General features: G+C 34.6%; 3 protein-coding genes and 1 long non-coding RNA gene across 4 annotated transcripts; 2 read left to right on the top strand and 2 right to left on the bottom strand.

The window, feature by feature from the left end:
* Positions 1-1,633: 1,633 nt before the first annotated feature.
* LOC108226783 (uncharacterized) lies at positions 1,634-3,385 on the top strand. The gene is made up of 3 exons (XR_001807722.2): positions 1,634-1,820; positions 1,949-2,446; positions 2,554-3,385. It is a non-coding gene; the product is annotated as an uncharacterized LOC108226783 (long non-coding RNA).
* Positions 3,386-3,954: 569 nt separating this feature from the next.
* On the top strand, positions 3,955-16,925 carry LOC108227740 (outer envelope protein 64, mitochondrial). The gene is made up of 13 exons (XM_017403049.2): positions 3,955-4,429; positions 4,722-4,874; positions 5,197-5,321; positions 6,437-6,562; positions 6,930-7,112; positions 7,352-7,496; positions 8,132-8,300; positions 10,145-10,279; positions 10,373-10,573; positions 13,653-13,780; positions 13,862-13,913; positions 15,161-15,230; positions 16,451-16,925. The coding sequence occupies exons 1-13, from the start codon at positions 4,182-4,184 to the stop codon at positions 16,531-16,533; spliced, it is 1,818 nt and encodes a 605-aa protein (XP_017258538.1). The 5' UTR covers positions 3,955-4,181; the 3' UTR covers positions 16,534-16,925.
* Positions 16,926-17,351: 426 nt separating this feature from the next.
* LOC108227741 (metacaspase-3-like) lies at positions 17,352-19,293 on the bottom strand. Its single transcript, XM_017403050.2, has 5 exons — positions 18,636-19,293; positions 18,193-18,523; positions 17,976-18,093; positions 17,623-17,769; positions 17,352-17,537 (listed from the first exon to the last, which is right to left on the bottom strand). The coding sequence occupies exons 1-5, from the start codon at positions 19,186-19,188 to the stop codon at positions 17,478-17,480; spliced, it is 1,209 nt and encodes a 402-aa protein (XP_017258539.1). The 5' UTR covers positions 19,189-19,293; the 3' UTR covers positions 17,352-17,477.
* A 749-nt stretch (positions 19,294-20,042) lies between these two features.
* On the bottom strand, positions 20,043-22,174 carry LOC108226755 (metacaspase-1). Its single transcript, XM_017401753.2, has 5 exons — positions 21,569-22,174; positions 21,092-21,416; positions 20,645-20,756; positions 20,386-20,559; positions 20,043-20,257 (listed from the first exon to the last, which is right to left on the bottom strand). Exons 1-5 carry the CDS (start codon positions 21,984-21,986, stop codon positions 20,201-20,203), a joined length of 1,086 nt encoding a protein of 361 aa, XP_017257242.1. The 5' UTR covers positions 21,987-22,174; the 3' UTR covers positions 20,043-20,200.
* Positions 22,175-22,874: the final 700 nt, after the last annotated feature.

Raw genomic sequence — 22,874 nt, 5'->3', positions numbered from 1 at the left:
TATTAAGCTGAATAATTTTAATGTGCAATTCGAATTCACTAAATTATTTATTGATTAACGGTATATAGATGAGGTCCCTCACTCTCCTTTTTTTTTATTTGTTCTCTTTTAGGTCACACACATACGAGTGAGCATTTATTTTGGTTAACTGAATACCGAAGCAAATTAATTTATTCATTATTCATTTATGATTTTTGTATATTTCAATATTATTAGTATTTGTAATTTCGATTGTATATTAATCTTATTTTTAGTAATTTAGTTCGAAACTACTAATATTAATAAAATAAAGTATTTATTTAATTTTTTTTCCTAATTTGCTAGTAATATTCTCTACAAAAGTTTGATTTTTTGTTTCGTTATTCGGTTTTGATTGAAATATTAAATTCAGTTCAGTAAAACCAATTATTTTGGTTATGAGTGATATCAAATTATGTGCAGAAAATTTATTATTTTATGCAAATGAATAAATTACAATAATACTTTTATTAATGAGAGCAATCAATAGAAGTATTTATTGTGTACATAGTTCATTAATTAGTGGGAATATAATAATTACATTAATTATTGGTATTTTTGTAATTACATTATAACTAAGGGCATAATTGAGATTTCACGGGCATTTTTTTGACATATTTTGCTCTTGGTTCTCCTTTTATATATAAGAGTAGAAGTAGAAGTAGATATTAAAACCACAAGATAAAATAAATGATATATTCATTATTAACAACATACATACACATTCATCTGTATTTTGATTCTCATTTATAAATATAAATTCAAAAACACACACACATAAATAAGATACGAAAATCAAATACAATGCAAAATAAAATGACAATAATATAATAACAATAACCAATAACATTAAATTAAAAATCACAATAACATAGAGATAACATAAAAACAACAATCGACCGTACACCAACCGCCACCAACAATCCATAAACAAAGTCCTTAAACAGCATTAAAAACAAAATTCATAAACAACATAATCAAGAATATAATCGGGCCTTTTTAGTGGTGATAACGAGTTTCGTGAAAGAAGGGACATAATCAAACTCTTTGATTCCACGATCGCCATAAGTACAAAGTTGGAAAGAACCATCAGACATAGAATCCAGGGAACCATTACCTTATTTCCAGACATTGGTTCTTCCTTAAGCGCGACCCTTATTTTGTAATATGTATATTTTATACGATTAATGATTAATATCTTGGAAATGTCATGTACACTCTCTGTCCCTCTTGATTTTTAACATTAGAGTTTGATGGACTCGATACATATTTTAATACTATAAAATATGATTTCACAAACTTCTGTTATAAAACTATTGTTTAATATAACACAAAATTTGTAAATATACCCTTATTTTAAAATTTGTTTTTAAAAATGTGATCGAAGTTACACATGAAACTGTAACCTCGTTGCAAGCTATTGTAAAAAATCTAAATGGTTATATTCTTGGGATAAATATCTAGGGAATTGATAAATAAGCTCCAACTTTTACTATTTAAACTCCAAATCTTATTTTGAGATACTAAATGCCATAACTACCCTTAACCTTTAATTCCCTTTTTATATATATCAAGAAGTTCAGTGTTTAAAACCCTCTCTCAAAAACAAGAGGAATTGATTTCTTTCCATAAACCCTCCGTCTTCCACCTTTTTTCCCTCTCATTCTAAAATATGGATGCAGAAGGTGGAGACGAAGTTTTAGCAGATCTAAATGACATCACTAAACTTCTTCGGACAAAAGATGTGGAGGAACTCTATGAATCATACGAGTTGGGGCATAACAATCAGACAGTGGAAAAAGGTAATTCTATGGCTAGAATCTAACTCCAAATTGTGCTTCAAATTTTTAGCATAAAAACTTGTGATTATTCTTAGTTTTACATTGAGCATTTACTTAATTAGACTTTAATCATTGTCATGTGTATATAGATGGTTCTGTAGTCGAAAATCAAGGCTCAAATGGGTGTGATACGCTACTAGTCATTTCAACCAGAGATTTTTCAACTTGTGAGGAACTTCTGAATAGTGTTCGTGAGATTGTATTGAGGCAAGGATTTGTGACAAAAATTAAAAAATCAAAGACAAATTGTTACGTTATAATTGATTGCGACAGGGGAGGTATGTATCACTATCAAATAAACCACCTGAGGAAATGAGAAGAAAAGTGACAGGCTCTAGACTAATTAATTGTCCCTTTGAAGTTTGGGGAAAAAGAAAAAGGGATGGAGTATGGAAGCTGGACATAAAAAATTTGGCTCATAACCATGAAGCTTCATGGGACACATTTTTGTTAAATTGGACTAGCTTGATTCAATCTCCTGATGAGTTATCTTTTGACCAGAATATGAGTCTTTTTGAAGTTCAGTATGCAGAGAAAGGTTCTTTATTGAATTATATCAATACTACATGGATTCCGTACAAAGAGAGGTTTGTGTTTGCATGGACAAATAATTTTATGCACTTGGGTAATCATGTTACGTCAAGGGCAGAAGGTGCTCACACCGTTTTGAAGCAATATTTGAATGTTTTTACAGGTGATTTTCGTGATGTAAAAGACAAAATTTCTCTGGCAATCGAGAATCAGTACCAAGAAATCAAAACAAGAGTTGCAAGTGAAAAGGTGCGTATACCACATAAGTTTCGTATTCCTTTATTTCGGGAACTTATTTGTCATGTTTCAGTGTTTGCTCTTAGTCAATGATATAAGCAATATGAGCTAGCAACAATACCAGGAGTTTTAACAATCACTTGTAAGTCACATTTTTCAAATTCTATGGGACTTCCATGTGCACACAAAGATAAGAGAATTGGATAGAGAAGGCATATTGCATCTTAATGAAATTCATCCACAGTGGAGGATTGATACAAAATCATTCCTTGATAGTAATACTTCATTGAATGATCGTAATGATGACATTGACGTACTTCTTCAAGAGTTTCGAGATAAATATCACAATCTGCCTTTGGTACAAAAGGAAGACAGTAGAAGACAAATTACTCAGTTTCTTGATGCTCCTCCTGCTGTGATACTTGAACCAGAGATGATTCCACATAAAGGGCTTCCTATTGGCTCAAAAATAAGAGAAATAAAAGCTCTACAACCCGCGATCCATCAGCTTTTGAGATACATGACATGAGAAAGTGTAGTACATGTCAAGGCACTGGACATAATTCTCGTACTTGTCCGAGAAGTATTCAAGACACATAAGAAATGATTGGCTGGGATGGAATGCTATATTTGGATTGAGTTAGAGTAGTAGATTATGTTGTAACTAAGTGACCAGACTTCTTTTATCAATCTATTTGTTATTATGCTACTGCAGTATCCTTCAGAATACTACCTCAAGATTTCTCATGCATATAAAATGTGGGGATCTTTTTTAGTCATGCCATGTTCTTGCTAGAAGTTATTATAATTAAGATCCACTTATTTTCATTCAACTTTCTCTTAGCTCCTGCTTAAAGTAGCAAATTTCAGGGACTAGTTTCAGTTACAAGTCCTAAAATAAGACAAGATGCATAACTGCATTCTTTACTACCACTCTTACATGCAACATACTAGCTATTTGGTTTTAACTTAAACATGAAAAATAAATGTAAAAGCTAGCTATTCAATATCATATGAAGCTGCAACACTCTGTTAGTCTTGCTCCCCTTCCCTTAAAATTTTAGTCAGGGATTTTGCTGCTTTGGTCAAAAAAATTGGGTCTAAAAAACAAACTCATTCGAAGGCTTTTGCACCATTTAATGGTTCAATACTTGTATTCTTGTATGCTGTTATATATGGTGCTGCAGATTTAAAACAAATAAAATAAGGATAGTTATGACATTTAATATCTCAAAATAAGATTTGGAGTTTAAATAGTAAAAATTGGAGCTTATTTGTCAATTTCCGGTATTTATAACTCGATTATTTTTGAGAAAGATCCGAAAAAAAGAAAAACAGTGGAAGCCCAATCTAGCGAAAAATATAGTCGAAGCACAAGTTTTACAAGTGCTTGACTTGGGCGAGAAGAATCTTTAATTTTCTCTCTCTTCTAAAACCCTTTCCCCATCATTTCTCTCCCTTCTTAAACCCTACCAAAACCCCCAATTAGCCGACTCACCAAACCCTAATTTATCATCAAGATCATAATTTATCAATTCAATCGCACGTACATATATGTCGAAGCTCAGCACAAAGTTGGTGAATCTTGAAAACCCAAGATTATGGGTAGTGATCGGAATTAGCGTGGCCGGAATTGTGATTCTCGCGGAATCACAACGGCGTAAAATGAAAGCAAAGAAGCTGATGATTAAAGAAGATTTCGGGGCTTTTATTGAAAGATTTGAGTTGCTTCCTTTTCCTCAGCCCCCTCCTCCTGCTGCTAGACTGTCACTCTCTAACTTGACTTTTGCTGTTAAAGATGTGTTAGTAACTCTCTCTCTCTCTCTCTATTTTGCTGGAGTCACACACACACGTACTGAGAGCAGTATTCTTGAAAAGTCAGCATTTTTGCTTGAAAAGATCATCATTTTGCAGAACAAGACTATGGTTTCAGTGACCACATAGTATTTTACTCTTTTTGGTGTAAATTTTATATGATAAGCATGTTTTGCTTGTCCTAAGTATGTCGAGGATGTTGCTTAGAACGGTTTGTACTGGAACATAATTATTTGTGTTTGAGCATTTTATGAAGCTGTGGTAGGTTTTTGTTTGCAGTTTTGATGTCATGGACCATGTGACCGGGTTTGGTAATCCTGACTGGAAGAATACTCATGAACCTGCTGACAGGACTGCATTAGTGATAACTATGCTTTTGAAGAATGGGGCTACCTGTGTTGGCAAGACCGTTATGGATGAACTGTCTTTTGGGTATTAGTCCTCTCCTATATATATCAATATATTTAAAAGTTATATTGATTATTTGGAAACCACCAGAAATGAAGATGAATATGCGTTCATAATATTTGAACTACTAATCCTGGACTTGGGCTTTTTACCTCATTTTTTTTTATTTGTGAAGATGAAAACCTTAAAGTAAAATCTCAACCTTCTAAAAGTTGTTTCTTTAGGATTTAAAGTAATAATGATGCCCCTGAAATATCACGTACTAGTTGAAATCTTTTTAAACCTATCTTCGTCCATGTCATTGAGAAATGAAGTATATGAATGCTTTTCTCGTACTTGCTTCTAGGATTACGGGAGAGAATGTGCACTATGGAACCCCTACAAACCCAAAAATGCCAGCTCATGTTCCTGGTGGGTCATCCAGTGGGTCAGCTGTGGCTGTTGCATCGGAGCTTGTTGACTTTGCTCTTGGTATGGGTTTTCAGTTTAATTAACATAAAAAATAATTTTATTTGTACCACTTTTTGGTAAACTTAAAGCTGAGGGTTTTAGTATACTTGTGATGAAAATGTGATCACATAAACTTAGTAATACCTTCTTTATTAAAGTCTCTGTATGATTGCTAACAATATGATTTATTCTATATATGGCTCCACAACCTTGTTGCTTAAGCTATAAGTAATAACTGTAATTTGATTTTTTCCTACTTTGTTCTATCTGCATTCTTTATTTTGTAACGAATTCAAATTTCAAGGAATAATTCATTGTACATTTTTAGTCAGTGTTGCATGTTTCACGGGTCGTTTAGGTACATGGTACGGGAGCGGGTACATAAAACGTAGTTCTCATGAATCGGGTACGATGACCTGCGGATTCGCGGTTCGATATCTTGATCCCTTATAGTGATTTCTTACTAAACAATATATAGTCTAGTTATGATTTTCATAATTAAAATATTTATTTTACTCGAAAATAGAGAAGTAAATTAACCAGAAAATGGATTTTAAGGTTACTTAATAAATGGTAAGGACCTTCAATACGTATTTATAAGGGGATCTAAATCTGTTTTGTAAAAAGTCAAGTCTCGTGTGTCTTTTCTTTCATCTGTATCATCTTTCGAATACCTATCTTTTCTTATTTCTCTTACTAAAGTACGTTTCAAAAAACAATTTCAATCAAGATAGTTCCTTTCTTATATCGCCAAGTTAAAGGTATATCGCAAACTGGAACGTGATCCCTGGTGATCCGGGTTGAGGAGGAATCGTGTTGCGGAATAAGGGAACTGGATCGCGGTTCCATAGGCTGACCATGAACAATGCAACATTGTTTTAGTTCCTATCCTATATTAAAGTTCACTTTCTATTCTGTCAAACTTTCTGTTTGTATCACTTAGTATCGCCACGGCCCACACCTCTCGTTTTAGGGTTAGTATTATATATATCAACTACCAAGAGGTGAATAATATTTGCACATGACTAAAATATTTATTTCCTTGCATTAAGTAATAAATTCTGCAAGTTGTAGTGTTGATTTATGGTTCTGCCAATTCTTTCAGATTGTCACTTTCCTTATTCATGATGTTTTAGGTACCGATACGTTCGGTTGCATCAGAATCCCGGCAGCATATTGTGGTGTCATTGGATTCCGACCATCTCACGGAGTTATATCTACTATTGGGGTTATTTCAAGTTCACAGAGTTTAGATACTGTTGGTAGGTAATTGGAGTGCTAATTTTTACATGTACTCACAATAATTTTAGAAAATTGTATTTATTCATAAATGTTGTCTTGCAACCATGACTCTAATGATATTTGTCCAACGACTTGGAACTCAGTTGAACATTTTCAATAAAGTCTTGAAATTGGTCAGTTTTTGTGATTTGACTGGTAAGGAAACCTATTATATATACAATATGATTTACTCTGCCGAATTGCTTTGCACCCAGTAAAAGTTTGTTCAGACAAAATAGGTCATATAGGATGCTTTGCATGTGAGTTGCACGTCGTCAAATATATAAAGTTATGATGTCTTTATTACGTCTCCTGGTTGTGCATGGCAACAACCTTATTTTATTTCAGGTTTTTTTGCTCGTGATCCGTCTGTTATGCATCGCGTTGGACATGTGCTCCTCAACTTGAAGCAGGTGGAACCTAAAAGGACTAGACGCTGTATAATTGCTGATGATCTATTTCAGCTTTCTAAAGCTCCAAAGCAAAATATTTTATCTGTTGTATGCAAAGTAATTAAAGATTTGAAAGGCTGTAAGTTCCAGGCTTGCTCGACTTCTGTAATTATTTTAAAAAATTAGGTAAAGTTGTATATATGCAATCATATCTCCTCTTTTATGGTATAAAATATAAAAATATAACTGAATCTTTTTACTGGATAACACTAATGTATCGAACCATTATAGTGTTAAAATTAATTGCTTACTAATAAAAGAAAGAGAGTCATGCTTACAATTACAAATATTGACATTTTTACTCATTATATTCTGCAGATCAGCTTCCAGACCACATGAATTTTTCTCAGTATATTGCAGCAAATGTCCCTAGCCTGAAAGACTTCATAGAGGAATCAACTAAATTACAGAACGGATTTTCTGCTTTAAAAGCTCTATGTTCTGCGATGTTTTCATTGTTGAGGTATTATGTTATTGTTAGTTTTAAACAGTTACTTTCTTACTTGAAAAAAAAAAGAGAGGATACTGAACAGAGGAGTTGAAACTCCTTCCTACATTTGGAGTCCATGAAATCTTATAAAACTCAAGATAACAAGGGATATGTGGTACCCTCTCGAATGATTCTAGATTGTGCCTACCTGACATGTCAAACACAATAAGATGGTGACAGATGAACAGAGTGTCCTTTTATTTTTTACTTGCATCTTATATGCTCTAGTTAACTGAAAAGTGTCATTGACAAATCTGTACATATTATACGTGTACTTACCTTAGTTTAGATTAAGAATATGAGTTGTCATTGCACAACATGAAATCATAATACATTAAGAATTATGTGTCAGTTAAGTACGACAAAGCTGAATTGTATCTTGAACATGAGTTAGTTTTAAGTGAAACCCCTTACTGTGGAGTGGAGATAGTATATTACATCTCTGAGGAAGTCCACTCCTGTTTGTAAGTTGTAACAGTTATGAACTATTGAGCTTAGTGGATACCTTATCTAGACTTTTATTCTGCTGCATTAAGGGGGATGTTCTCTTCCTTATCACTGCTTGATTTTTGACCACATCCTGACCTGCATGTCTTGCTTGCCTTTAGACATGAGTTTAAAAGTAATCATCACGAATGGGTCCAATCAACCGAACCGAAGGTAGGACCTGATGTATCTGCTCGGGTTCTTGAAGCACTCACTACTACACATGACAATGTAAAAACTCTGTACAAAGTCAGAACTGAAATTCGAGCTGCTCTCAGGAGTCTTTTGAAGGTAATGGATTTTGTAAGAACATTTATTGCAATGAAATGTGCGTGCTTGTAATCTTGTATGGATTATCTATTGTATAAAGAATCTGTTTTTTTATCAGATTTTCTTGTTTTATTATATTTCGAAAGGCTAATATTATAATTATATGTTATTGTCCAAAAACCTATATCATGATGCTTAAGGCAATGATCTTCGAATTTATCATCTAGGTTAATGTGAAGAATATTGTCCTCCGAATATCTCCATTAATATATATGTGTGTGTGTGTGTGTGAAGGGTCGGGCTCAAGAGAGAACCCAGCCTTGAAATAGAACCTTAGAACCACTGAGGTTCCGCTGCAGAACCCTAAATTTTAAATAGATATTCAGGATCTAGATCTAAATACATGTTTTCCGCATCGTTGTGTGTGTTCAAAAATAATTTCAAAATATAATACATAAACTCGACCTTTTTTTGCATGTGCAGTTCTGCTGCAAAGTCCTAATTAATACTAGGAATAAAACTAAGGGTTCTTAGGCTAAGGGTTCTAAGAGGAACATGACCCATATACATACATACATACATACATATATATATATAGATATGTATATATATATATATATATATATATATATATATATATATATCTCTTTTTTATCCTTGATATTTCCTGGCTAAGCAACTACCATCCCGAGGTTTGTCAAACTCTTTTCACTTGTTAAAGTGCACACACACACACATTGCGCTAGGCTTTCATACAGACACCTTGTACTTCTCAAGGATTTTAGTATTAATTTGATATTTTTATAATAAGGATATCTTGCAAGAGGAATCCTATGTTAGGGATATCTTGCAAGAGGAATCTGAATATTTTTAGCATCTAGATCCTTTTCCATGAAATGTTTAATTTTTTATGCATCTGTGATCTATCCCTGACATAGATATTCCACATTATTTAATCTCTGAATTCCATGGGAGTGTTTTGTTTTCATTTTTGCTATGGCTTACAAGTCGGTATAGATTTGCTATGGCCTTTTTTCCTCACTTCTTAGTCAAAAGAAAAACCAAGGCAAATTGTCTTCTTGCAATATATTCTCATCTTTTTGGCTCTTTTTGCTACTTTCTTCACAACTAGACGTTATAGAAAATTTAGTTTTACATTTTGCAGAGAACATTTTGTTATTTAAGGACTTGGAGTGCTCCATTTTTAAGTTCCTGATTTCTTGCTAAATTTAGTGATATTCAGTTGACGGGCTTGCTTATATGAAAGAGAGCTCATGCATACTGGAGTATATGGGTGTAGCTTAAGTACCTGCTTTGCAAAAGACAGGGCTTCAGAATGACCCTCAATATTATAAGAAGTATAGACAATGTTTTGAAGGATATACGATTATTGTGCCATACTTTCATGCGCTTGACAACATCTGGAGTCATTTAATATAACTAAGACATGATGATCTCCTTGGTGCCTAAACACTTTTAGTTTGTTACAGAATGACAACTAAATATAGTTAATGAAGTATATATGTGAATTCAACTTTATTTGGAGGACAGTCATTCAGTGATACTTGTAGTAGGTAATTGTTAGCACTCACTACTCACTATGCTGTATGATTAGAATTTGATAACAGCTGGCCCCTTTTACTACTTGGACAGAGCCTTTGTTTAAATTGCACAATAATTTTCTCATATAATAGAAGCACATACAGTAGAAAGATCTTTCTTTTCCTTGTGTGGCATGAAGAATCACTTTAATTGCCTTGGGTAAAATAAACGTGTTCAACTTCTTGACTTTCTGTACATGTTTGCTTTTTTGAACCAAAGCAACCTTTTCTTGATATTATATTCAAATCTAATCGTTTTGCTAGGATGATGGAATCTTAATTATTCCTACTGTTGCTGACCCTCCAATAAGACTAAACTCAAAGAAGGGCGTGTCATCTGAGTTCCACGATAGAGCTTTTCCTCTTTTGAGCATCGCAAGTATGTCGGGCTGCTGTCAGGTAATTGTATTTAGTTAGTGTTTTCGTCTTCTATACATCCCTATGGTCAGAAATAGACTTCTTATTTTTTATTTGGATTAACTTATATTCCAGGTTGCTGTGCCCATAGGAAATCATAATGATTATCCAATCTCAGTTTCTTTTATTGCAAGCCATGGAGGTGATAAGTTTCTGCTGGATACCGTGTTAGACATGTACTCATCTCTTCAAGATCAAGCTAGCATTGTCTCCAATTCTGCACCATTACCAGATATGAACGGCAACATGGATGCTAGTGACTTGTTAAAAGAAAAGGTTAGATTCCCTTCTGATTATTGAATGTGATATTTGTCTCTTCAGTGAAGGTATTTTCATATCTTTTTTTGTACACAATCAAATGTTTAGCTTACCACTATATGGTTTTTCTCATGGTGTTACCTAATTCTTTCACATTAATTGTTGATGTGAAGTTTCATGTAATTCTCTGTTTTCATGCACGTGTATCATAATTTTTTTGAAAAGTATCTTATGAACCAACTCGTCAATTTTATGCATCTTTTTATTTTTTTTAATTTATAATTTGAAACATATTTGCTCATCCTAATTAGAAGTTTTGGAAAGGGAAGGAAAATTTGTCCATACGCGGTGTTTGGCTAGTCTTAGATTTTATAGTCAAGTACTTGTATGCAGGAAAAAAACACAGACTTTTGTGTTTTTTCTGGAGTTTGTACCTAAAATAAGACTAGCTACAAACTTGTTACGATTCACCCTATTTCTTCAAAAATCCGGTTAACCTGCTAGCCATGCTGAAAATCATGTGGATCTGGACATCAGAGATTAGTTTTTGATTTGCTGCAGCAAGGAAATCTGCTAATGCATTTGCTTCGCCTCATCACTTGCTTCTGTTGATCGGCTCCATCTATATCCTTGCCATGTAGCATAATTAAGTTGACAAGGATTTGGCTATCTGATGTAGAAAGAATTAGTATTTTATGTATATGTTCTATATGTGGGGCTAGTAATCGTTGTATAAGTACTTTAGTTATAATGAGCTCAATAGTTTATGGACCTTGGTGCATTAGGTTATACTTATTATGAGGGTTTCTATTCCCTATATAAGTGATGTAATCTCCGACATATTAGAGACGCTCTAATTACACACTTTTTTTAGAGAATAATATTGCTTAATTGTTGTTGGGAAATGGTGCAATCTTTGCTTTATAATTGCTTTAATATAATGCTCGCATTAGTTAAAAAAATTGAGATCCTAAATGTGCTACATGTATGATATGAAGTTTGGTCAAACTATCTTTACGCCAAATGCTGTATTCCCTGGACAGCTCCACAAAAAATGGAGCCAATCAAGCATCGCGGACTTGCTGAAGAGACGGTGGTTTCATTATTATGCATTATGATTTTCGCCTTTTTAATCAAGGTTTGCTGGATTAGTAAATAGCATTAAGATACCCAACTTAACTATTGATAGGGATAAAGACTGATGGAGAACAATAGATAAAAGCAATATTTAAGCTGAGATTATATCAATCGCAAGAGCAATTAATCAATATTATTCTTAAGAAATGTGTATAATCAGCACATAACTAATATGTGGGGGATTACATCACTTATATAGGGAATAGAAACCCTAATAATATTATTTGATGGACTAAGGCCCATAAACAATTTGGCTTACTAAAATTGAACTACTTGTATAATGATTACTCACCCCACAAAAAAACATATAGATAAATGCACTAACACTCATAAACTAATTACTAACATAAGTATTAATTCTTTATATTCGTTCCTCATCACAAACCAGTGTCATTTATAAGGCATTTTGGTTATCTTTGTGTTTGATTGTCGGTTTTGTTATGCTCGAGACGATTAATATGTTAAAGTTAGACTTCTAAGTTCTAAAGGTGTGAGATACTTTCTCTTCGCGTCCATATATCTGTATTGACACCAGGCTATAATCTCTATTTGTGAATAAAATCGTTCTTGAGTATTTTTATATTCTGTTAGATCGTGTCCAATGCAATGCTATAAGAGATGTTATATCTGTAAGATAGCGTGAACTATAAAACACGCATCTTCAGTGCAATGCTAAGAGCAAGTCCAACAGTGTCCTACTTCAAGCCCTAAATATAATATAAATTATCATGTATTAGTGATTTAGGACATATTTTACTAACTTGAACTCCAACAATGTGCCTTATTCTCACTATATCTTTAATTATTTTATTATTAAAGATTCTCTTTCATCATTAAAACATAATATAAAGGAGAGAGAGAAAGAGAGTGTTCATGAGAATTTAATATAAAATATGGGATAGGGCAAGGAGAGAGGTACCTCAAAAATAGGGCTTGAAGAGGTTGCCCTAGTGATATAAAGGCATCACTAGGACATTGTCGGATCAAACTTTTTCATCAAATGCCCTAAATTATAACTTAGGACATGATATAAGGCATCTCTTGGACTTGCTCTAAACAAGGTTGTAAAAAGTAAAAAAAATAAAAATGCTATACTAGGTTTTAAATATTGAATCAAGTATAATTGTTGCTATAATTGCCACGTAGACATGCAAGTGGGAAAATTGATGGAAATGAATGATTTTAAAGTAACAGTGACAAATAAAATGGTGTTACTGAAAGTTTGGCGGCTAAAAAGTAGCTAGGTTTGCATCTATTTGATGTCATTTTTAAACTCTGCACTAGACTATAATTTCAATTTTAACATCAAAATTCACTTTTGATCTTATTATATAACAATAGCTCTACTAATTTTAGCAGTAGCATTGAACATGCTTTAATGTTTTTCCTCCGGTGTTTAGATCGGTACATGTAATTTTCCTACAGTTGCAATTGAACTGTAATAAAGGGTCAACTTTTCTCTAATCCCTGCGCTTACTGGCAGTTCTATCCTGAAAATGTTCCCTCTCGCCACAGATCCACACTATTTCAAAATTTCCAGATTGCATGGTCTAATTTCTTACATGATAGTGTCTTAGCTGCAAGTATTTATCTTGCAATGTTGGCAGGTTATTTTGCTCTTTAGTTCCAGTAGGTCCCTAATTGACGAAGTCATAAACCTTTCTGCTGAAGTATTAGTTTTGTTTTTGTATCTTCTTATTGTTATTGTTTTGTTTGAATAAATGAGTTCTTCCTTGAGAACATTTTATTACTGTTCTTTTTGGAATATTGTCCATTATTTTTGATATACAGTAAAATACTCCTGGTACTTGTTTGTAGGTTAAGTTGTTTGTTTAAATATCACTTAAGCGCACTCAAGGTTTTGTGTGTTTTTTTGTCATAGAATTTGTTCTGAAACTGCACGATTCTGAAATATAATTTTTGCATTTAGATTCCTGATCAATGATAGCTTCTGTCGCAGGGAAATGCTGCATACAAAAAAAAGGAATGGAATAAAGCTGTAAGTTATTATACCGAAGCTATAAAGTTGAATGAGGGAAATGCGACATTTTATAGCAACCGCGCAGCTGCTTACCTCGAATTAGGATGGTATTCTTTCTTCTCCACTAGATATTTCATGTGTATATTCTGTATTAGTTCGCATACATGACTGACTGGATTATTTATCAGCTATCAGGAAGCTGAGGAAGATTGCACCAAAGCAATATCACTTGATAAGAAGGTTAGTTGATAAGCTAATAAATGTTTTGTTGCACTAGACTATTGGTACTCGTATATCCATCACCTTACCATAATAATGTCTGTAGAGTGCAATGTATCTTGGGAAGTACTTCCCTCATCTGGCTATGAAAATCGCTCTTAAAAAGAGTATATGAACTTATACATTAATATTTATATGAGACGCATCCTTTAAAGCCATAAAAAATCACTCCAATGTAAAAAATAGATATGCGCCATGCAAGCTATTTCAAAAAAATCCCTAGATAAAGTTTATATTATAAAAATATTATCTTAAACAGACAAGGCCTTGGATTTTGACAAGCATTAATATAATATGCGTAAATACATAAATTTGGAGGGGCAACCACAAACAGATTCAATTGTTGGGCTTATTTATGTGTTAATAGTTATCCAACAGAGCCAATTTAAGACTTGTAACAAAATTTCTAGTCCATACTCCAATGTCCCTTTCATCTCTTTCCCCCTTTCCTCATAACTGCAAGATTGCCAGACCAGGGTTCCAACTAATCTTTCACTTTAGATCAGTGCTCCACTGGGATCCGGTGATACACCTCCCTGCCCTGGTGGTTCCTCCCCTGAAAACTAGTGATAAGATTATGCAAGAGAGCACCGACATTGATATAATTGAATCCCATTGTCACTATATTGATTCTTGAAGCGAGGGATGAAATTTCAAAGTAGGAGTAAACTGAACAAACTAACTTGAAGCAAGGGATGAAATTTCTAGTTTTATTGTAACTTGGTTCCTAGTGGAGTAGGAGTGTAGGTAGGACCCTATATGTGTGCGTGTGTATTAGTTTAGAATTATAAAATTGCTTGCACCGTGCACGGGTATAAGCTTGTACTTGTAGTTACATTAAGCTAGTTCTCCTGTATTCAATGTATGGATTGGTGCGAAGTAGAAATTCGGCCTCGTACCAGAGTGTATTAAATTCAAACTTTGCACCAGAACACTGCGGCTAGCCTTTGTTTTTTTATATATTCTGAAAGTTGCTCAAACTTTGGAAATTAACTCTTAAACCTAGATAGTTATAGTTGTGTCACTAGTCTAAAATATGTGAGTGTTGAGATAGATATTTGTTTACTTGTGATGCTGGATTGGAATATATATGTTATTTTTTAATTCTTTGGGCCCTTGGCAGTAACTGCAAATTCAGCCATTGGTCTGGCGTACAAAATTTTATTATTAGTTGGTGAGCACTGATATCCTGTTTGATCTGTTTGCAGAATGTAAAGGCATATATGAGGCGAGGCGCAGCAAGGGAATCACTTCTCTTTGTAAAGGAGGCTCTTCAAGGTGACAACCCTTTTTCTGTCTTGATTCTGTCTCTGCACTAACCATTAGTACTTTTTAAAAATATGTGTTCACTTTTCTTGTATTTTTATTAATATCTATCTTTGTGCACTTTCTAATCTCTTAACTATATATGACATTAATCGAATCTATGAGGATGTAGAATACTAGTTATCGTGATTTTCTCCTCGAGGCTCTGCTATGCTTTTTTAGTTTTTTCCTCATGAATGGGAAACTAGGGAGAAGGTGAACTGCAAAAATGATTAATTGACCGGTCAAGCAGGAAAGTTTAAGGAGATTGTTGTAAGATAATTTCCTTTTGATGTTGAATCTACTACATGTCTGGGTAGAATAAATAGAATTGGACAAGAGTGGAGTGAAAAATTGTAAGCAAAATATGTTATAGTGAAGATGGAAAGGATGTAAATGGCAAAACTGATGAGTGCAATTTTTTATGATGAGTTTTTGAAGATAAGTGGCAGGAGACTGTATGAGGCTTTGTCCGCAAATTTATCTGATTGAGTTTAGTTTGAATTTGCAAGGCAACGGAATGGATAAAAGACTGAAAGTTTTTTAAACTTGATTACAAATTTGATTTCATCCACCTAATCTTAGTCTTTAGAACATCTCCAACAGAGGCACCCTCAGGCCTCAAGAGGTGCCAAACATTGCCAACTTATCAAAATTAATAATTTTTTATCCGTAAAACTTTTAAACTCCAATGGTTGGCACATATAAAAGGTGCCTAAATGGTTCCCATATTTGGAATTGTGAAATTTATAAATAAATAATTAGATATAATACAATCGGTATGGATGATTATATACTTTTAATACAAGAATTGTGTTTTTACCATTTCAATGGAGGTGCCAGTATTTAGTTGGCAACTTCTTTTGGCCACCGTTGTAACTCCAATAGGAAGGCCCCAAGCCACAGAAATGTTGGGACCTTTCTTGGCACCCCTGTGGAGATTCTCTTTCAAGCAACTGGAAAATTAAGAATTAAGATACCGGAATGCCTATTGATATGCGGACTATGGTACACATTGGGTTATAACTTCAGGCTTTCTATTGACATCATAATGTTTGAAGTTTATAGCCTTCGAGTATTTGTAACATCAGTTTAGCTGCTTCAAAAAAAACAGTAGAAAAATGTTTATATGTTGTGTTATGTATTAACTCTCGTATTTATTCTCATAAAATGTGCTTGTCATGCATTTGCAGACTTTAAGCATGTGTGCGTTCTTGAACCACAGAACAAGACTGCCAGTTATGCTGAGAAGAGGCTAAGGAAAATGATGAGATGAAGCCAGCCTTTTCCTTCTATTTTTTGTAAAAAAGCCATCCCGTCCTACAATAATAACGAATAGAAACCAAAAATAGAATGCCTTCAAGCATTTTGTTTTACAAGGTAATTTGTGGAAAATTTTGAATGGTGAAAGCCCTGTTGTCGGGGTTTGAGGTGGCAAAGAAGAATTGCCAAGGTGGCTATATAATGGACCGTTACTTATATATTATGATAGTGATTTCCCTCATTTGCAATTGGTGCAAATTATTTGTTCTTAGTGATTGAACAACCCTGTTATAACATTGTAAGGCTCAGAAACTGGATTCAACTTAGACCGGTGTATATATTAGCCATTTAGGAATTTTGTTCCAGAAATATATGATTGCAATGTTGCACCTGTGTTTCCATAAACTCTTTTTTAGTAATGTTCTGTTATAAAATATGCATAACACTTAACTAAACATTGTGGCAGATCATAAGGTCCTGTCTGCGAGATTTAGGCAGATATGATGTTATTTGTTAATCAAATAATTGTAAAATTTTCACCCTTCTAATTTTCCTTTTTTTGATAGAAATTTATATTGTGATAGGTCAAAACAGATAAAAATGATTCAAACCGGTTCAAGGATAGGCGCTCCCGGCGGCCTTAAATAATATTTGACATTCACTGAAATAATGCAGAGAGGAAGATAAAAGCCACATGTACACAGGTGAAGTTTAATTTACGCAAACATGTGTATTAATTTGTTCATCAATCTTATGGTAATAATAATACAAATCATCATCACTCTCTTCTTTGTATCATATTCTTACAACGAATATTTATGAAGCCACTAGTAGAACCAACGTTCTTTAAAATCACACATATCAGAGAACTAAACGAAACCCGTTTAGTAAGATGCAGATATCAAACCCTTTTATTATTTAACAATGACACTGATCAAGATTGTAGAGGAGGAAACTCTACAGCACAAAACGCTTTGAAAACACATCAAATTTCTCGCTCGAGGACAGCTGAGGCATCTGCAAACAACAAGATTACGCGAAAAATCACTCACTATAGCATCAGCTGAGAAATGGCAAGCTCAGAGAAGGAATCAGCAAGTACCTGTGGTGGCTGGCCTAGTTGCCGCTGAGCTTCAGAGATCTTCTGGGACATGACATTCAGTAAGCGCCCGTATGTCAGATTAGGCTCATGTTCCACAGCATGAATGAGGCTGTACGTTAGTGCACCGCCTGATTCACCTGTGAAATACTGCATTTTCAAACAAATTTCTGAAATTAGAACAGACCACAGTTGCATCTTTATTTTTAATCATACTTGCAGTTAGTATGTTTTATTTATCAGATTTTGTACAGAGTAACAAGCACTTTTAGTTAGGTGGCGGATTCTGTTGGCTCCAATCTTATTATTGTGTGTCCATGGGCACACACTAGAAAAACCATTTATTTATTACATACCGTGGTATCTCCAGAGTTCTGATGATCATCACAGGCACTGATTGAGATCGCCTGTCCACCGTTGGTACCTTTGTATGAGTTGTACTGAACGCGGTGATCTTCCCATACAGCGCCTTGCCTGCAGTTGTTAACATAAATAAAAATTATAAAATCTTTGCATATGAGCTCTGATGCCAGTAGGCAAAGAGGGCAGTAAATTTAGTAAAGAATGATCAACCAGTTCATCCTGAACATGAATGGCAGATCCACAATAGTTCCGCTGAAACAAGTGTCACTGATGGCATGCAGTTTAGCTCCGCGGGGAAGGGGGTGTACAATTGTGGCATTGATTTCATCGTCTGAAATCTTTCCTGCTATCTTGTAGTCAACAGGACACAATAGTTCATCATACCCATCCATTTCATCTCCGCTGAGGTCTACAGTCCTTGAGGCATGGCCTGAGTAGTAGAAAACTAGCGAGTCTCCTGATTGGCAACCTTCAACAAGCCAACGCAATGCCATTTCAATGTTTCGCCTAGTGGGAGTCCTGTAGATGTCCAAATCTTCTTCTGTACAATATGATCAGTTAAAACACCACAACTTAAATTTTTAAAAAGATATTGAAATACTGAGTTTTCTCTGAATCTGAAAAGGCCTGTAAGATAATTAGTATGTTTCTACCTGTTAGGACAATTATGGAAGCACTTGGAAATCCCATTGAATTGAGAAGAAATTTTTTCATGGACGTGGCATCGTTTAGGCTTCCCTTGAGACTACCTTTCTGGCCAAGATAGCTCACCCCGCACAACACAGCCCTCTTTTTTCCAAACACTTGAGGAGGTGCCACCTGTGGAGCTATTTGTTGTTGCCAGGAATATCCATTATGTTGAGCAGGAGGAGCTGAAATTTGTGGCTGTTGGTATGGTGGTGAAGCTTGTTGGTAAGAACCATTATAATTATTAGTAGTTGGAGTTGAAAATGGTCGTCCATAAGAATAATTGTTCTGGTTGGATGTCAGGGGAGTTGTCACAGGCTGTTGGTAATAACTGGGATACTGATTTGTTGCTTGAGGAGCTGCAGGCTGCTGATAATAACCAGAGTTCTGGTTGTAGCCACTGTTTCTCCGAGGGACAACAAACACAGTTCCACAGGCTGGACAGTTCACGGATTGTGCCTCAATTGGCACTCTGACTTTGGTTCTGCACCAGCTGCATTTTTCTTTTCGAGTAGACATGTCTCTGGTATGATATGCCTTGGAGTGCTTATTGATCTAAATTATTGGATTTTGTGAAAGCTGGAATATATGGGGTTAATTTTCTGGTGACTTCTAGTTTTGGTTTGTTGGGTGCCATTTATACGCAGTAATGGATTTATGCTAATTCTTTTTCTTTTCAATTTTTGCTATATTCTTGAGTTGATTGAAGTTTTGCTGTTAGAAGAAAGCTAAAGTTATATTCCTATAATGCTGTCAATATGATTCTACAAGCATAATTATAATTCGATATGAAGGGATATGTCTTTAACGTGAATGTACGTCCAATTTGGGAGTCTAGTTGGTCCTCATACGAGTCATACCACTCTAACAGAGAGCCAACAAGAGAGGCATGCCTGATGACACTTTGGCGCCCCCATTAGAGCTGCTTTCGCAGAGAACCAGATACGAATACACTTTAGTCTTATCTGCAAGGTAAATTCAGTTTGAGTGGATAGACAGTTCGTTAAAGGTGCAAAGTAGTATTGGCTGTCTACGCTATAGAAAGGGCACGTAAAATGCAGTGTAACTACTGTATATGATGGGAGGCAATGATTCCCTTGCAATATGGGAACTCTTCCAATGCAAAAAATCTAGTTGATATTTTGTTTATAAGATCCCGCTGAATCACAATCTGACATGCTAGTTTAAGAAACTTGGATACATATTTTGTCCAGGTTGCAGCAGTAGGAGTATTCTTGGACTAATTTGGTAAGAAACAGGCCAGCAGATTGTGTCTATTGTGTCTTATTTAAAGTACAATTTGACAATATGTTTTCCTTAATAATGTCAGAATGTGAAGTGCAAAGAAAATATGGTGGTAAAACTAAACATGATATTCAGTAATGTGATTCTGCTGTATTGCATAACTAGGTGAGTAACATTTAGTACAAACAAACAAATATAGAAAAAAAATTTAATCTTTATATATATTGAAAGCTGTTCAATGTCACAGACACTCCAGTGCTTCGTAGTTAACATGAACTCCAGTAGCCTACAAGTTGAAGGTTGCATTCGTATCAAATTTCTCAGAAGCGGACAGTAGAGGTTCCTGCACAATTTTTTTTCAAGAACAAAAAAAAAAAAATTATTTAAAGAAATACCAAGTAACTACAAAGTTATCTTATACGATATCTCCTGAAACTTAAAAAATATATATCAGAAAAGATAAACACCTACCTGCAATATGTTTCGACGAAAAAGCCTCTTAAGGAGACATCCAGTTGCCCTCGCCTGTCTGATGGCTGTACGCATTGAAATCATGATGCCTTCATATGTTATATCAGGATTCTCCAGAATTGCTTTTATAAAAGTGTATGTCATGGCACCTGACATCTGCTTTCCAGAGAAAGCCTGTCGTTGCCAGCACAGTAGTGTAAGCAACAAGCAGGCTGATGTTCAAATTATAAGAGTGGCTTTTATAGTAAAGATAACTCACTGATGTATCTTCAGCAAGTTGATCATCCTCACACGCACTGAAACAGATGGCTTGTCCACCGCTTGTTCCTTTATATGCATTTGATGGAGGGTGATTATTCATCCATGTCTTACTGTGGAAACTCAAACAGGCAGTATAAAACTTGGATATATGTGTTGCAGTACATAATTAGGTCTTTCTATATATGATCAGTTTATTTGGATTAGCAGAACAAGTCGATTCTTGTTACTTATTAAACTTCAAACCCCTCCTCCTACCATTTCAATATCATAATTCATAACAGAATATTATGTCAGCTACATTATATTACTAAGACATTGTGTTTTCAAATAACCTGCAAAACCATAAAAGTACACCTTCTAGACTACTAAGTTGAAGACACCAGAAGACACTTATAATAAAGCAATTCACAAACTTGTAAAGATAATGAGCAAATATTGTACGTACTCTTTCAAGTTATAGACATATGATAAATCAAGAATGGTTCCACTATGGCAAGAATCAACGATGGCATGAAGTCTGACACCTGGTTTAAGAGGTCTGACAATGGTATCATTGATTTCATTGTCGAGTATCACCCCAGCTGTCTTGAAATCAAGAGGGCAGATGGTTTCATCAAATCCGTCAAGTTCATCATTATCAAAATCAGGTTGTCTTAATCCATGTCCGGAGAAGTAGAACACCAGAGAGTCCCCAGCCTTACAGTCCTTCACAAGCCATTTTAAACCAGCCTGTATATTCCTTTTAGTTGGATGAAAATATGGTCCCCCTTCTGCACTCAAGTTCCATTATTGCAAAAAAACACAGATTGAGTGATCTTTTGAGTTCATAACTTGCTACTCAAAGAGAACCTTCTCATCAAGTACATAAAAAGAGAGTACCTAAACAATGTAATACTAAATATGCTCATAACATTACAGTTACCTGTAAGAATGTGGATGGAACTGCTTGGAAATTTGAAATGTTCCACCAGCATATGTCTCATGTTATTAACATCATTAAAAGTTCCCTTAAGCCTGTACTTCTGCTTACTGTAAACAACGCCACAGAGAAGTGCACGCTTTCCTCTAGGCGCTTCCCAGGAACTTATGGTCTCAGAATGCATGTGCTTAACAGTACTTGTAATCAAACTCTTCTGACAATTATCTTCTGAAAATCTCTGTCTGAGTGAATGCTTATAAAATTTTGTCTCAAATACAACTTTTCCCTGCTTCCAAGTTTCTTGATATCTGCACACTGTTATTATTCTTCCACATCCATGACACCAGAGTGTCTGAGCATGTGGTGTAGGTGATATATTTATGTTGCAGTGCTTGCATATAGCACTTGCATTCATCAACATGTAGTCACACAACTCACCAATCAAACTTTGTAACAGTGTAGTACTTATACACAAATGTATGTGTGTGCCCTCAATTTTTGACAAAAGAATATTGCTCCAGGGTCCCTAAGCAATGAAGTGGGATTTAAGCATAGGTTAATTTCAACTCAACTTTAGAACCTTGATTAATGCAATGCAACTTAAATAATGCAATGCTGCTCTGTGCAGAAATTCCATGCATAAATTAATGTTTGGTAAATAAGATTCTGACTAATATCTCCTTGCTTGGTCCTTTACCTCAATACTTACTGTATGTAAAGATTCTGACGCTTCATGTTGATTGAAACAATGAGACTGTGAAGATGAAATTATTTATGTACTTTCTGGGAATTTAATATTCATCATTTTTTTTTATTTCTCCATCTCTAAATAAATTGAAATTAGAGCTCAAACTCCGATACAAAGAAATGATCATTATTTCTTACTTCTCATGCCTTTCTTGTACCTCAATATTTCTTACTTCTCGTGCCTTTCTTGTAGCTCGTCTCTTCCCTTTTAAATACATCTCTTCGACAATGTTTATTCCGCCCTTTTCTTCACAGTTTTTTATTTCACTACGAGAAACACCATCGGATTTCAAAGTAGCATGATCAAATTCAACCAAACGGAGTGTAAGCAAGAAAAAGAGTGAAGAACCTGATGCCCATACTCAAATATAGTGGATGACAGATTAGGTTTCCAACTTTTCTCATTTTCATGGATGCTAACTCCTACAGAATATTTTGAATGTTTGGCCAAGGAAATGTCAAAAAAGAAAGCAAAAGTATCAAGCCCTTTGCTGGATATGTTTTCTGCTGTATCCTGATTCAATGATTGTCCCAACAGTTCATTTGCTTTCCAATGAATCAA

Source organism: Daucus carota, chromosome 6 (genome assembly GCF_001625215.2).
Source record: "Daucus carota subsp. sativus chromosome 6, DH1 v3.0, whole genome shotgun sequence".
NCBI classification, from domain to species: Eukaryota; Viridiplantae; Streptophyta; class Magnoliopsida; order Apiales; family Apiaceae; genus Daucus; species Daucus carota.
The sequence above is the reverse complement of the archived record's forward strand: the minus strand, read 5'-3'. Positions and strand labels throughout refer to the sequence as shown.